A 13,602-nucleotide genomic window follows, 5' to 3' on the forward strand; every position below is an offset into this window, starting at 1 on the left:
GAAATTAGCATATGAGCCTATCTTTTTGTATCTTTCAACAAAGAATACCAAGCAAATTTGATGATAAAAGTAAATTGGAAAGTTGTTTAAAATTGCACCCCTATCTGAGTCATGAAAGTTGAATTTTGACTTGACTGTCCCTTTAAACTGACATTGCAATTTTTTTTTCCCAATTTCCCTTATTTTTAGTCTTATTTTTGCAGAGTGATGTAGAAATTGACAGATGTTTTCTCTGTCCTAATTTTTAATTCTATGTCCTAAGGCTGATGTGCCTATTTCCAGGTGCAAGCTCTCTATTATCTCCTTAAAGGGGCAGGAATGTCAAAATTAAACTTTCATGATTCAGCTAGAGCATGCAATTGTAAACAGCTTTCCAATTTTACTTCTGTTCTCTAATTTGCTTTGTTCTCTTGGTATCCCTTGTTGAAAAGTATACCTAGGTAGATTCAAAAGCAGCAGTGCACTACTAGGAGCTGCTGTTGATTGGTGGCTGCATATATCCTTCATTGGCTCACATGTGTTAAGCTTGATCCCAGTAGTGCATTGCTGCTACTCCTGCAAAGGATACCAAGAGAATGAAGCAAATTTGATAAAATAAGAAAATTGGAAAGTTGTTTAAAATCGTATCCTCTGCCTGAATCATGAAAGCAAAAAGTTGTTTCATGTCCCTTTAATGCTTTTAACAGTTATTCATTTGTGCAAGCATTGTTCAATTGTTTTCTAAAAAGGAAGATATAAGTCCTGTTTTGGACTTTCAGTTTTGCAGTGGAAGAATTTATCTTCCAATTTTGGGACAATCCTTTTAGTCTAGATACTGATTGAAGGATCTTTTCTACAGTTCAGAGTCCTGTAACTTCTTTTCTAAGGAATATCATTTATAAGCCTTAAAAATTGGCTGGCTCCTAAGCTTTACATTCCTGCTTTTAAAATAAAGATAGCAAGAGAACAAAGAAACATTGATAATAGGAGTAAATTAGAAAGTTGCTTAAAATTGCATTCTCTATCTGAATCATGAAGTAAAAAAATTGGGTTTAGTATCCCTTTAATTAAATAAAGTTTTACATTTTAAACAATGTTCCAATTTACTGCTAGTATCAATTTGGCATAGTTCTCTTTGTATCCTTTGTAAAGGAGTACTCTTAGTTGAGCTCAGGATCGTGCGTGTTTTTTAGTTCGTTTTTTTTTTAGCCATCTTGCATCAGTGTTTTAAACAATATAGCAAAATTATTCATAGCTGCAAACACGGTCGCCATAGACTACTAAAGTCACATGCACGCTCCTGAGCTGTCGGCCTACCCTTTCAAGACACTATGAGAAAATGTATGTAAAAATAACAAGTTGTAATGAAATACACAAGTTATGCAAACTGTGGTTTTAAATCTCACACCTTTTAATGAATAACAATTTGTGTCAGAAGCAATGTTGCTAACTGTATTCTCATATCTGACGATTTAGGTTGCTATCTGCTGTTTTGAGAGCTTCAGAAGTTGAGTCTCGAGCAACAAGAGCAGATTTAACGCATCTCCTAAGCCCACAGATGGGAAAAGATATTGTATGGTTCTTGAAACGGTGGGCAAAGACCTACCTCCTCGTTGATGAAAAGCTTTATAACCAGGTAGGGGAGAAGCTTTGTAGAAGTTACCTAATATCAAGGACTGGGTCATTTCACATTATAATCTAGCAGTCTTCTGTTTGTGTGTGTTTATAATATGTATGTGTTTAATATTAGTGACACCCGCTGTTCTTGTGCTGGAATTCACTGACTTTACCACTTAGCTTTTTTTTTTTATACCATCTTAAAGGTGACTTTCTTACTGCCCTTCTCATTCTTAGTTCTCTCCAGGACTATGCACCTTTTCCTTATGGCTTGATGTTGTCTTGGAGACAGCAGATTAGAAGACATGAAATCCCAAAAACGTCTTTCATGATTCAGATAGAACATAACATTTTAAACAACTTTCCAATTTACGTGTCTCAATTTTTTTCTTCACTTGATAATATCCTTTGTTGAAGGAGCCGCATTGCCCTACTGGGAGCTTGCTGAACACATCAGGTGAGCCAAAGACAAGAGGCATATGTGCAGCCACCAATCTGCATCTAGCTCCCTGTAGTGCGTTGCTGTCTAGGTATGCTTTTCAACAAAGGACACCAATAAAACAAAGCAAATTACGTTAATAGAATATGCACTTTTAAACAACTTTCAAATTGACTTCTATCTGAATCGTTTAAAAAAAAAAAAAAAAAAATGGGTTTCATATCCCTTTAAGAACAATACTATAAGGACTGCCTTGGTGCCATTCTGCTTATGTACAGGGCTATATATTTAGTTTTTTCTTCATTTTATTTTTGCTTTTTTTGTAGCATTGAGCCCAGAATGACCACTATATATTGCAAATAATTGTATTTTCTGGGATGAAGTGTTTAGCACATGTGAACATGTTGTACATACACGGGATGCTATTGGGGCTGATAAAGTGGGGGTTTTTTTGTGGAAGAAAATTATCCCCTTTTAATTAAATTGTCTGTTTCAGGCTCCTGAAGTCATTTTGTCCTTAGTCTTATTTATTCATGGGATATGAGTCATGTTGCTATTTACAGCTACAAGTATATTAGAGCGTGAAACTCGGCTGACATCACCTCGTTTTGTTAGGGACCATTAGAATATGTATCATAAGAAGCCGTTTTACCCTAACCTCATATTTAGAACCCTTAAGTATTGCATGGAAGTTACTAAGGAAATTCGGAAGCATAATATAAACTTCATATACGTCATATATTCTGTCTCAGAAAAGGGCAGAAAATGTAAAAATAGTGTAAGTCCTTGCAATTTTTATAACTGCAAATGCTATATAATATAAAATCTACTATGTATAAAGTGAGAATTAACTGTCTTTAGAAAGTTACCAAATTAATTTTAAAAAAAATGCATTGAGCTCCTTGGATACTAAATTTATTTCTATTTAAAAAAAAAAAATAGATTTCAAAAAAGTCCATTCAAAAAGATTCCATCTGAAATTTGAAAATCAAAAGGGGAAAAAAAACAATATAGTTTAATGACTAAAATGATTTTAGAAGCTCCTTAATCTATATGAATATTTAACACTGTAGTAAGACATGGACAAAGTATTGACCTAAAGCTGTGTCATACTCTGGGCTATGTAATAAAACCAATTATATAAAGAAGCCACCATGTTTTCATGGTTGTATTTTGTAGGAAGATGGCTATTTCTTACACTTAAAGGGACAGTCTACTCTAGAATTTTTATAGTTTAAAAAGATCGATAATCCCTTTATTAACCATTCCCCAATTTTGCATAACCAATACTGTTTATTTACTTTTTACCTCTCTGATTACCTTGTATCTAAGCCTCTGCAGACTGACCCCTTATTTCAGTTCATTTGACAGACTTGCATTTTAGTCAGTCGGTGCTGACTCCTAGGTAACTCCATAGACGTGAGCACAATGTTATCTCTATGGCATACATGAACTAACGCCCTCTAGTTGTGAAAAACTGTCAAATGCATTCAGCTAAGAGGTGACCTTCAAGGGCTTAGAAATTAGCATGTGAGTCTACCTAGGTTTAGCCTTCAACTAAGAATACCAAGAGAACAAAGCAAATGTGATGATGAAAGTAAATTGGAAAGTTGTTTGAAATGAAATGCCTTATCTAAATCATGAACATTTAAATTTGACTAGACTGTCCCTTTAACCATATGAAAGTATGGGTGGAAACGTGACACACACACCAAAAACAGTACTTTCCTACACCATCTGTAATTTATTGTTATAAATATTAGAAAGAAACCAAAATGGATACTTATTTTAAATTACTTTTAATATTTATAGTGTCTTATGCAGTTCCATGAGGACAGTAAGGTTAGGTCCTAGCATGGCCATTTGTAAGCTTAATCAGGAAGGAGTAGAGCTTTTATATAATGGGCTAAAGGGAGTTTTACTTAAAGGGACACTCAGGTTAAATTATGTTTTCATGATTCGGATACAGCTTGTAATTTTAAACAACTTTCCAATTTACTTCCATTAAAAAAAAAATGTGCAGTCTTTTATATTTACAATTTTTGAGTTACCAGATCCTACTGAGCATGTGCAAGAATTCACAGACTATACGTATATGCATTTATGATTGGCTGATTGCTATCACATGGTACAAGGGGAGTGGAAATATACATAACTTTGAAATTAGTTATAAAAAAATTTACTACTCATTTGAAGTTCAGACTAAGTGCTATTGCATGGTCTTATCTTGCATTTGTTGATTATGCAAATCTACTGTGTTGATTGGTCCTTTAAAGGGATATAAAACAGTTGGTTTCATTGTTGTAATAAAAAATAACACTAAGCAGTTGCTTATTTCTTTCATGTAATTAGCAAGAGTCCATGAGCTAGTGACGTATGGGATATACATTCCTACCAGGAGGGGCAAAGTTTCCCAAACCTCAAAATGCCTATAAATACACCCCTCACCACACCCACAAATCAGTTTTACAAACTTTGCCTCCCATGGAGGTGGTGAAGTAAGTTTGTGCTAGATTCTACTAAAAATTTCCGAAAGACTTCTAGTCTATTTGTTATCTTTTCCGGTTCTAGGAAAGGTCAGAAGGCCTCTGCCATTTCTTTGGCGTCTTGGTTAAGTCTTTGATTCATCATGCTTATGTCGAGTCGGGTAAAGCTCCGCCTCAAAGGATTACAGCTCATTCTACTAGGTCAGTTTCTACTTCCTGGGCGTTTAGGAATGAAGCTTCGGTTGATCAGATTTGCAAAGCAGCAACTTGGTCTTCTTTGCATACTTTTACTAAATTCTACCATTTTGATGTGTTTTCTTCTTCTGAAGCAGTTTTTGGTAGAAAAGTACTTCAGGCAGCTGTTTCAGTTTGATTCTTCTGCTTATAATTTCAGTTTTTTTCATTATAAGATTTAAACTTTGTTTTGGGTGTGGATTATTTTTCAGCGGAATTGGCTGTCTTTATTTTATCCCTCCCTCTCTAGTGACTCTTGCGTGGAAGATCCACATCTTGGGTATTCATTATCCCATACGTCACTAGCTCATGGACTCTTGCTAATTACATGAAAGAAAACATAATTTATGTAAGAACTTACCTGATAAATTCATTTCTTTCATATTAGCAAGAGTCCATGAGGCCCACCCTTTTTTTGTGGTGGTTATGATTTTTTTGTATAAAGCACAATTATTCCAATTCCTTATTTCTCTTGTTAAGTGTGTTCAGTCCACGGGTCATCCATTACTTATGGGATATATTCTCCTTCCCAACAGGAAGTTGTAAGAGGAACACCCAAGCAGAGCTGCTATATAGCTCCTCCCCTCACATGTCATATCCAGTCATTCTCTTGCAACCCTCAACAAAGGAGGAGGTCGCGAGAGGAGCTGGAGTTTTTACTTAACTATTCTTCAATCAAAAGTTTGTTATTTTAAATGGCACCGGAGTGTGCTGTTTTTTTCTATCTCAGGCAGTATTTGGAAGAAGAAACTGCCTGCGTTTTTTTTTCTATGATCTTAGCAGGCGTAACTAAGATCCACTGGCTGTTCTCGACATTCTGAGGAGTGGGGTAACTTCAGAAACTGGGAATAGCATGCGGGGTCCTCCGCAAATGAGGTATGTGCGGTACATTATTTTCTGGGAATGAAATTGACTAAGAAAATACTGCTGTTACCGTATGATGTAAGTACAGCCTTAAATGCAGTAGTGGCAACTGGTATCAGGCTGATAAAAGTATGCGCAGTAGAGTTATTTTCTAGGGACTAGAATTTGACTGAGAAAATACTGTTAAAACTGAAATAATACTTAAGCCTTATCTGCAGTGGTAGCGACTGGTAGCAGGCTTAGTGATAACTTTGCATGACATTGGAAAATGTTGTTTTTTAATAAAACGTTTACTGGCATGTTATTCGTTTTTGTGAGGTACTTTGGTGATAAATCTCTTTGGGCATGATGTTTTCCACATGGCTAACATATATTTTCTGCATGGAAACCGATATATCAGGGCTCCCACTGCTGTAATAGGAGTGGGAGGGACCTTGTTTTAGCGCCTTGTTGCGCAGTTAAAATTCTAGCACAGTCTTCCTGCTTCTTCCTCCTTGATCCAGGACGTCTCTAGAGAGCTCAGGGGTCTGCAAAATTCATTTTTGAGGGAGGTAATCAGTCACAGCAGATCTGTGATAGTGTGTTTGACTGTGATTAAAAGCGTTAAATCTTAATTGATATCCGTTTTATCCGTTTTGGGTATTGAGGGGTTAATCATCCTTTTGCTAATGGGTGCAATCCTCTGCTAATAATACACTTCTTGTTAAGAATTGTTTAATTATATCTGTATTTTTGAAGCGCTGCAGCGTTTTTTATATTGCTTGTAAACTTATTGAAAGTGATTTCCAAGCTTGCTAGTTTCATTGCTAAGTCTGTTTAAACATGTCTGATTCAGAGGAAACTGTCTGTTCATCATGTTCAAAAGCCAATGTGGAGCCCAATAGAACGATGTGTACAAATTGTATTGATATTGCTTTGAATAAAAGTCAATCTGTACCAATAGAGAAATTATCACCAGACAACGAGGGGGAAGTTATGCCGCCTAACTCTCCTCACGTGTCAGTACCTGCGTCTCCCGCTCGGGAGATGTGTAAGATTGAGACGCCAAGTACATCTAGGCCCTTACAAATCACTTTACATGATATGGCTAATGTTATGAAAGAAGTATTATATAATATGCCAGAATTAAGGGGAAAGCGCGATAGCTCTGGGTTAAGGACAGAGCGCGCTGATGACACGAGAGCCATGTCTGATACTGCGTCACAATTTGCAGAACATGAGGACGGTGAGCTTCATTCTGTCGGTGACGGTTCTGATCCGGGGAGACCGGATTCAGAAATTTCAAATTTTAAATTTAAGCTTGAGAACCTCCGTGTGTTACTAGGGGAGGTATTAGCGGCTCTGAATGATTGCGACACGGTGGCAATTCCAGAGAAAATGTGTAGGTTGGATAGATACTATGCGGTACCGGTGTGTACTGACGTCTTTCCTATACCAAAAAGACTTACAGAAATTATTAGTAAGGAGTGGGATAGACCCGGTGTGCCTTTTCCCCCTCCCCCGATATTTAGAAAAATGTTTCCTATAGACGCCACCACACGAGACTTATGGCAGACGGTCCCTAAGGTGGAGGGAGCAGTTTCTACTTTAGCCAAACGTACCACTATCCCGGTCGAGGATAGCTGTGCTTTCTCAGATCCAATGGATAAAAAATTAGAGGGTTATCTTAAGAAAATGTTTGTTCAACAGGGTTTTATATTGCAGCCTCTTGCATGCATTGCGCCTGTCACGGCTGCAGCGGCATTCTGTTTTGAGTCTCTGGAAGAGGCGATTCGCACAGCGCCATTGGATGAGGCTTTGAGCAAAGTTAGAACCCTTAAGCAAGCTAATGCGTTTGTTTCAGATGCCGTAGTACATCTAACCAAACTTACGGCTAAAAATTCAGGATTCGCCATACAGGCGCGCAGAGCGCTCTGGCTTAAATCCTGTTCAGCGGATGTAACTTCCAAGTCTAAACTACTTAACATTCCTTTTAAAGGGCAGACCTTATTCGGGCCCGGCTTGAAGGAAATTATTGCTGACATTGCGGGAGGTAAGGGCCACGCCCTTCCTCAGGACAGGGCCAAACAGTCTAATTTTCGTGCCTTTCGTAACTTCAAGGCAGGAGCAGCATCAACTTCCTCCGCTCCAAAACAGGACGGAACTACTGCTCGTTACAGACAGGGTTGGAAAGGCAACCAGTCATGGAACAAGGGCAAGCAGGCCAGAAAGCCAGCATGAAGACAGGGCCCCCTATCCGGAGACGGATTTAGTGGGGGGCAGACTTTCTCTCTTCGCCCAGGCTTGGGAAAGAGATGTGCAGGATCCCTGGACGTTGAAGATTATATCTCAGGGATACCTTCTGGATTTCAAAACCTCTCCTCCACAAGGGAGGTTCCATCTATCGAGGTTATCTATTCTACAAACCTAGTAAAGAGAGAGGCATTTCTACAATGTATACAAGACCTCTTAATCATGGGAGTAATCCACTCAGTTCCGCGATCGGAACAGGGACAAGGATTTTACTCAAATCTATTTGTGGTTCCCAAAAAAGAGGGAACCTTCAGACCAATTCTTGGACTTAAAGATCTTAAACAAATTCCTAAGGGTACCATCGTTCAAGATGGAAACCATTCGAACCATCCTACCCATGATCCAAGAGGGTCAATATATGACCACAGTGGACTTAAAGGATGCTTACCTTCACATACCGATTCACAAGGATCATTATCGGTACCTAAGGTTTGCCTTTCTAGACAGGCATTACCAGTTTGTGGCTCTTCCCTTCAGGTTAGCCACGGCCCCGAGAATTTTTACGAAGGTTCTGGGCTCACTTCTGGCGGTACTAAGACCACGAGGCATAGCGGTGGCTCCGTACCTAGACGACATTCTGATACAAGCGTCAAGTTTTCAGAATGCAAAGTCTCATACAGAGATAGTTCTAGCATTTCTGAGGTCGCATGGGTGGAAAGTGAACGTGGAAAAGAGTTCTGTTACCTCTCACAAGGGTTCTTTTTCTAGGGACTCTTATAGATTCTGTAGAGATAAAGATTTACCTGGTTATCAAAGATTCTCAATGCTTGCCGTGTCCTTCATTCCATTCCAAGCCCATCAGTAGCTCAGTGCATGGAGGTAATCGGCTTAATGGTCGCGGCAATGGACATAGTGCCATTTGCGCGCCTGCATCTCAGACCGCTGCAACTATGCATGCTCAGTCAATGGAACGGGGATTACTCAGATCTGTCCCCTTTGCTAAATCTGGACCAGGAGACCAGAGATTCTCTTCTCTGGTGGTTGTCACCGGTTCATCTGTCCAAAGGAATGACCTTTCGCAGACCAGATTGGACGATTGTAACAACGGATGCCAGCTTTCTAGGCTGGGGAGCAGTCTGGAATTCCCTGAAGGCTCAGGGATCGTGGACTCAGGAGGAGAAACTCCTTCCAATAAACATTCTAGAATTAAGAGCAATATTCAATGCTCTTCTAGCTTGGCCTCAGTTAGCAAAACTGAGGTTCATCAGATTTCAGTCGGACAATATCACGACTGTGGCCTACATCAATCATCAAGGGGGAACCAGGAGTTCCCTAGCGATGTTGGAGGTCTCGAAGATAATTCGCTGGGCAGAGTCTCACTCTTGCCACCTGTCAGCGATTTACATCCCAGGCGTGGAGAACTGGGAGGCGGATTTCCTAAGTCGCCAGACTTTTCATCCGGTTGAGTGGGAACTTCACCCAGAGGTATTTGCTCAACTGATTCGTCGTTGGGGCAAACCGGATCTGGATCTCATGGCATCTCGCCAGAACGCGAAGCTTCCTTGTTACGGATCCAGGTCCAGGGACCCGGGAGCGGTGCTGGTAGATGCATTAGCAGCCCCTTGGGTTTTCAACATAGCTTGTGTTTCCACCATTTCCGTTGCTACCTCGACTGATTGCCAGGATCAAACAGGAGAGGGCATCGGTAATTCTGATAGCGCCTGCGTGGCCACGCAGGACCTGGTATGCAGACCTAGTGGACATGTCGTCCTGTCCACCATGGTCTCTTCCTCGGAGGCAGGACCTTCTAATTCAGGGTCCTTTCAACCATCCAAACCTAATTTCTCTGAGGCTGACTGCCTGGAAATTGAACGCTTGATTCTATCAAAGCGTGGGTTTTCGGATTCGGTCATTGATACATTAATACAGGCTCGGAAACCTGTGACCAGAAAAATTTACCATAAGATATGGCGTAAATATTTATATTGGTGCGAATCCAAGAGTTACTCATGGAGTAAGGTTAGGATTCCTAGGATATTGGCTTTTCTACAAGAGGGTTTAGAAAAGGGTTTATCCGCTAGTTCGCTAAAGGGTCAGATTTCAGCTCTGTCTATTCTTTTACACAAACGTCTGGCAGAGAATCCAGACGTCCAGGCTTTTTGTCAGGCTTTGGCTAGAATTAAGCCTGTGTTTAAAGCTGTTGCTCCTCCGTGGAGCTTAAACTTGGTTCTTAAAGTTCTTCAGGGTGTTCCGTTTGAACCCCTTCATTCCATTGATATTAAGCTTTTATCTTGGAAAGTTTTGTTTTTGATGGCTATTTCCTCGGCTCGAAGAGTCTCTGAGTTATCTGCCTTACATTGTGATTCTCCTTATCTGAGCTTTCATTCAGACAAGGTAGTACTGCGTACTAAGCCTGGGTTTTTACCTAAGGTTGTTTCTAACAGGAATATCAATCAAGAGATTGTTGTTCCATAATTATGTCCTAATCCTTCTTCAAAGAAGGAACGTCTTTTGCATAATCTAGACGTGGTCCGTGCTCTGAAGTTCTACTTACAGGCAACTAAAGATTTTAGACAAACTTCTTCTCTGTTTGTCGTTTACTCTGGATAGAGGAGAGGTCAAAAGGCTTCGGCTACCTCTCTCTCTTTTTGGCTTCGTAGCATAATACGTTTAGCCTATGAGACTGCTGGACAGCAGCCTCCTGAAAGAATTACAGCTCATTCCACTAGAGCTGTGGCTTCCACCTGGGCCTTTAAGAATGAGGCCTCTGTTGAACAGATTTGCAAGGCTGCAACTTGGTCTTCACTTCATACTTTTTCCAAATTTTACAAATTTGACACTTTCGCTTCTTCGGAGGCTGGTTTTGGGAGAAAGGTTCTACAGGCAGTGGTTCCTTCTGTTTAATGTTCCTGCCTTGTCCCTCCCATCATCCGTGTACTTAGCTTTGGTATTGGTATCCCATAAGTATTGGATTACCCGTGGACTGAACACACTTAACAAGAGAAAACATAATTTATGCTTACCTGATAAATTTATTTCTCTTGTAGTGTGTTCAGTCCACGGCCCGCCCTGTCTTTTTAAGGCAGGTTCTAAATTTTAAAATTATAACTCCAGTCACCACTGCACCTTATAGTTTCTCCTTTCTCGTCTTGTTTCGGTCGAATGACTGGATATGACATGTGAGGGGAGGAGCTATATAGCAGCTCTGCTTGGGTGTTCCTCTTGCAACTTCCTGTTGGGAAGGAGAATATATCCCATAAGTAATGGATGACCCGTGGACTGAACACACTACAAGAGAAATAAATTTATCAGGTAAGCATAAATTATGGGTTTTTTTATGCTTTCGCTCCTTTCTTATCACCCCACTTCTTGGCTATTCGTTAAACTGATTTGTGGGTGTGGTGAGGGGTGTATTTATAGGCATTTTGAGGTTTGGGAAACTTTGCCCCTCCTGGTAGGAATGTATATCCCATACGTCACTTAGCTCATGGACTCTTGCTAATATGAAAGAAATGAATTTATCAGGTAAGTTCTTACATAAATTGTTTTTTTTTTTTTTTTTAAATTTAAACTTTGTACTTCCTGTCACAGCGCTACATGCAGGAGGAGGGCTTTGCATGATGTCATAAAACTTCCACGCTAGTGAATATACTAGATAACAGTGAGTCAGATTTGCTCATGCCCAGAACTGACAAAATAAAAACATAGGTTTTAAAAATCCTCTGCTCTTAAAACACTGGGGACAGTGGCTACACTTGCTAATTTTGCAAGAAAACTATTTATTTGTTGTATTTTACACTCTTTTTATAGTAACTTTGATTTAACATTTTTGTTTTTACCAAAATGAGCACTGTTTAATATCTCTTTAACCAGGGGTCAAGTCCTACAAAAAAGTGTGGGAACTCATCCAGTGCCTGGGTGCAATCCTCAAACAATATGCATAGAGTATTAGTAGAGATGGAGGGCACTCACAGGACTTCATACATAAGATATATATATATATATATATATATATATATATATATATATATATATATATATATATATATATATATATATATATATATATATATATATATATATATATATATATATATATATATATATATATATAGAAACATAGATATTGACGGCAGATAAGAGCCATAGGCCCAGCAAGTCTGCCGGACCTTACCTAACAGTATAAACTTATCTAGTTCGTAGGATAGCCCTATGCTTGTCCCATGCATTTTTAAAGTCCCCCACAGTGTTTGTTGCTACTACCTCTTGAGGAAGTTTATTCCATAAATCAATCACTCTTTCTGTAAAGAAGTTCTTCCTCAAATTACTCCTGAATCTACTACCCTTTAGCTTGAGCTCATGACCCCTTGTTCTTGAATTTTCCATTTTATGTAAAATACCCACAGCCTCAGTTTTACTAAACCCTTTAATGTACTTGAAAGTTGCTATCATATCACCTCTTTCCCTTCTCTCCTCTAAGCTATACATATTTAGGTCATTGAGCCTATCCTGGTAAGTTTTATTTTTTAGACCATGTACCATTTTGGTAGCCCTCCTTTGCACAGATTCAAGTTTGTTAATATCCTTCTGAAGATATGGTCTCCAGAACTGCACACAATACTCAAGATGAGGCCTAACTAATGATCTATAAAGTGGCATAAGAACCTTACTATTTCTGCTGCAAATACCTCTACCAATACATCCAAGCATTCTGCTAGCCTTACTCGCTGCATTACTACATTGTTTACTAAGTTTTAAATCATCTGAAATAATAATTCCCAAGTCCTGTTCCTCGTCTGTAACAGTCAGTAAAGTGTCATTGAGTCTGTAATTAACATTTGGATTTTTCTTCCCTAAATGCATTATTTTACACTTTGCTGTGTTAAACTTTAGATCCCAGTCGTTTGTCCAATCCTCCAATTGTTGTATATCACTTCTCATTTTGTCTACCCCCCCTGGAACATCCACTCTGTTGCAAATTTTTGTATCATCTGCAATGAGACATACTTTCCCCTGTAGCCCTTTGCTGATATCGCAGATAAATATGTTAAACAAAACAGGCCCCAGAACTGACCCCTGAGGAACACCACTAGTAACAGCCCCCTCTGCTGAATGAACTCCATTTACTAAGACACTTTGTTTTCTGTCCTTAAGCCAGCATTCCACCCAGTTCACCATTTTTGAATCTAGACCAAGGAGATATAGTTTGTGAATAAGTTTATTGTGTGGGACGATGTCAAATGCTTTGCTGAAATCTAGATATGCTACATCAACTGCTCCTCCCTTGTCTAATACTTTTGTTACATAATCAAAGAAGTCAATTAGATTAGTCTGACATGATCTCCCTGAAGTAAAACCATGCTGATTTTGGTCCTCTAAATTGTTTGTCTTTATGTAAGTCATAATTCTTTCTTTTAAGAGGCTTTCCATTAATTTCCCTACTACTGAAGTTAAACTAACTGGCCTGTAGTTGCCAGATTCTTCTCTACTACCCTTTTTATGAAGGGGTATTACATTTGCTATTCTCCAATCATCTGGGACAGCTCCTGTTAATAGTGACTGATTAAACAGATCAGTTAATGGGACAGTTAGCACTATATATATATATATATATATATATATATATATATATATATATATATATATATATATATATATATATATATATATATATATATATATATATATATATATATATATATATATATATACACATACACACACACACACTGTATTTATATGTATATAATC

General features: G+C 38.7%; 1 protein-coding gene across 1 annotated transcript in view; it reads left to right on the forward strand.

The window, feature by feature from the left end:
- Positions 1–13,602, forward strand: part of XPO4 (exportin 4) — a gene marked incomplete in the record, with an annotated part of 418,847 nt that overhangs the window by 380,480 nt on the left and 24,765 nt on the right. Inside the window, 1 exon segment of the mRNA XM_053708521.1 lies at positions 1,456–1,615. Coding sequence (XP_053564496.1) covers positions 1,456–1,615 — 160 coding nt within the window.

The sequence above is a fragment of the Bombina bombina genome, chromosome 3 (assembly GCF_027579735.1).
Source record: "Bombina bombina isolate aBomBom1 chromosome 3, aBomBom1.pri, whole genome shotgun sequence".
Classification (NCBI taxonomy): Eukaryota; Metazoa; Chordata; class Amphibia; order Anura; family Bombinatoridae; genus Bombina; species Bombina bombina.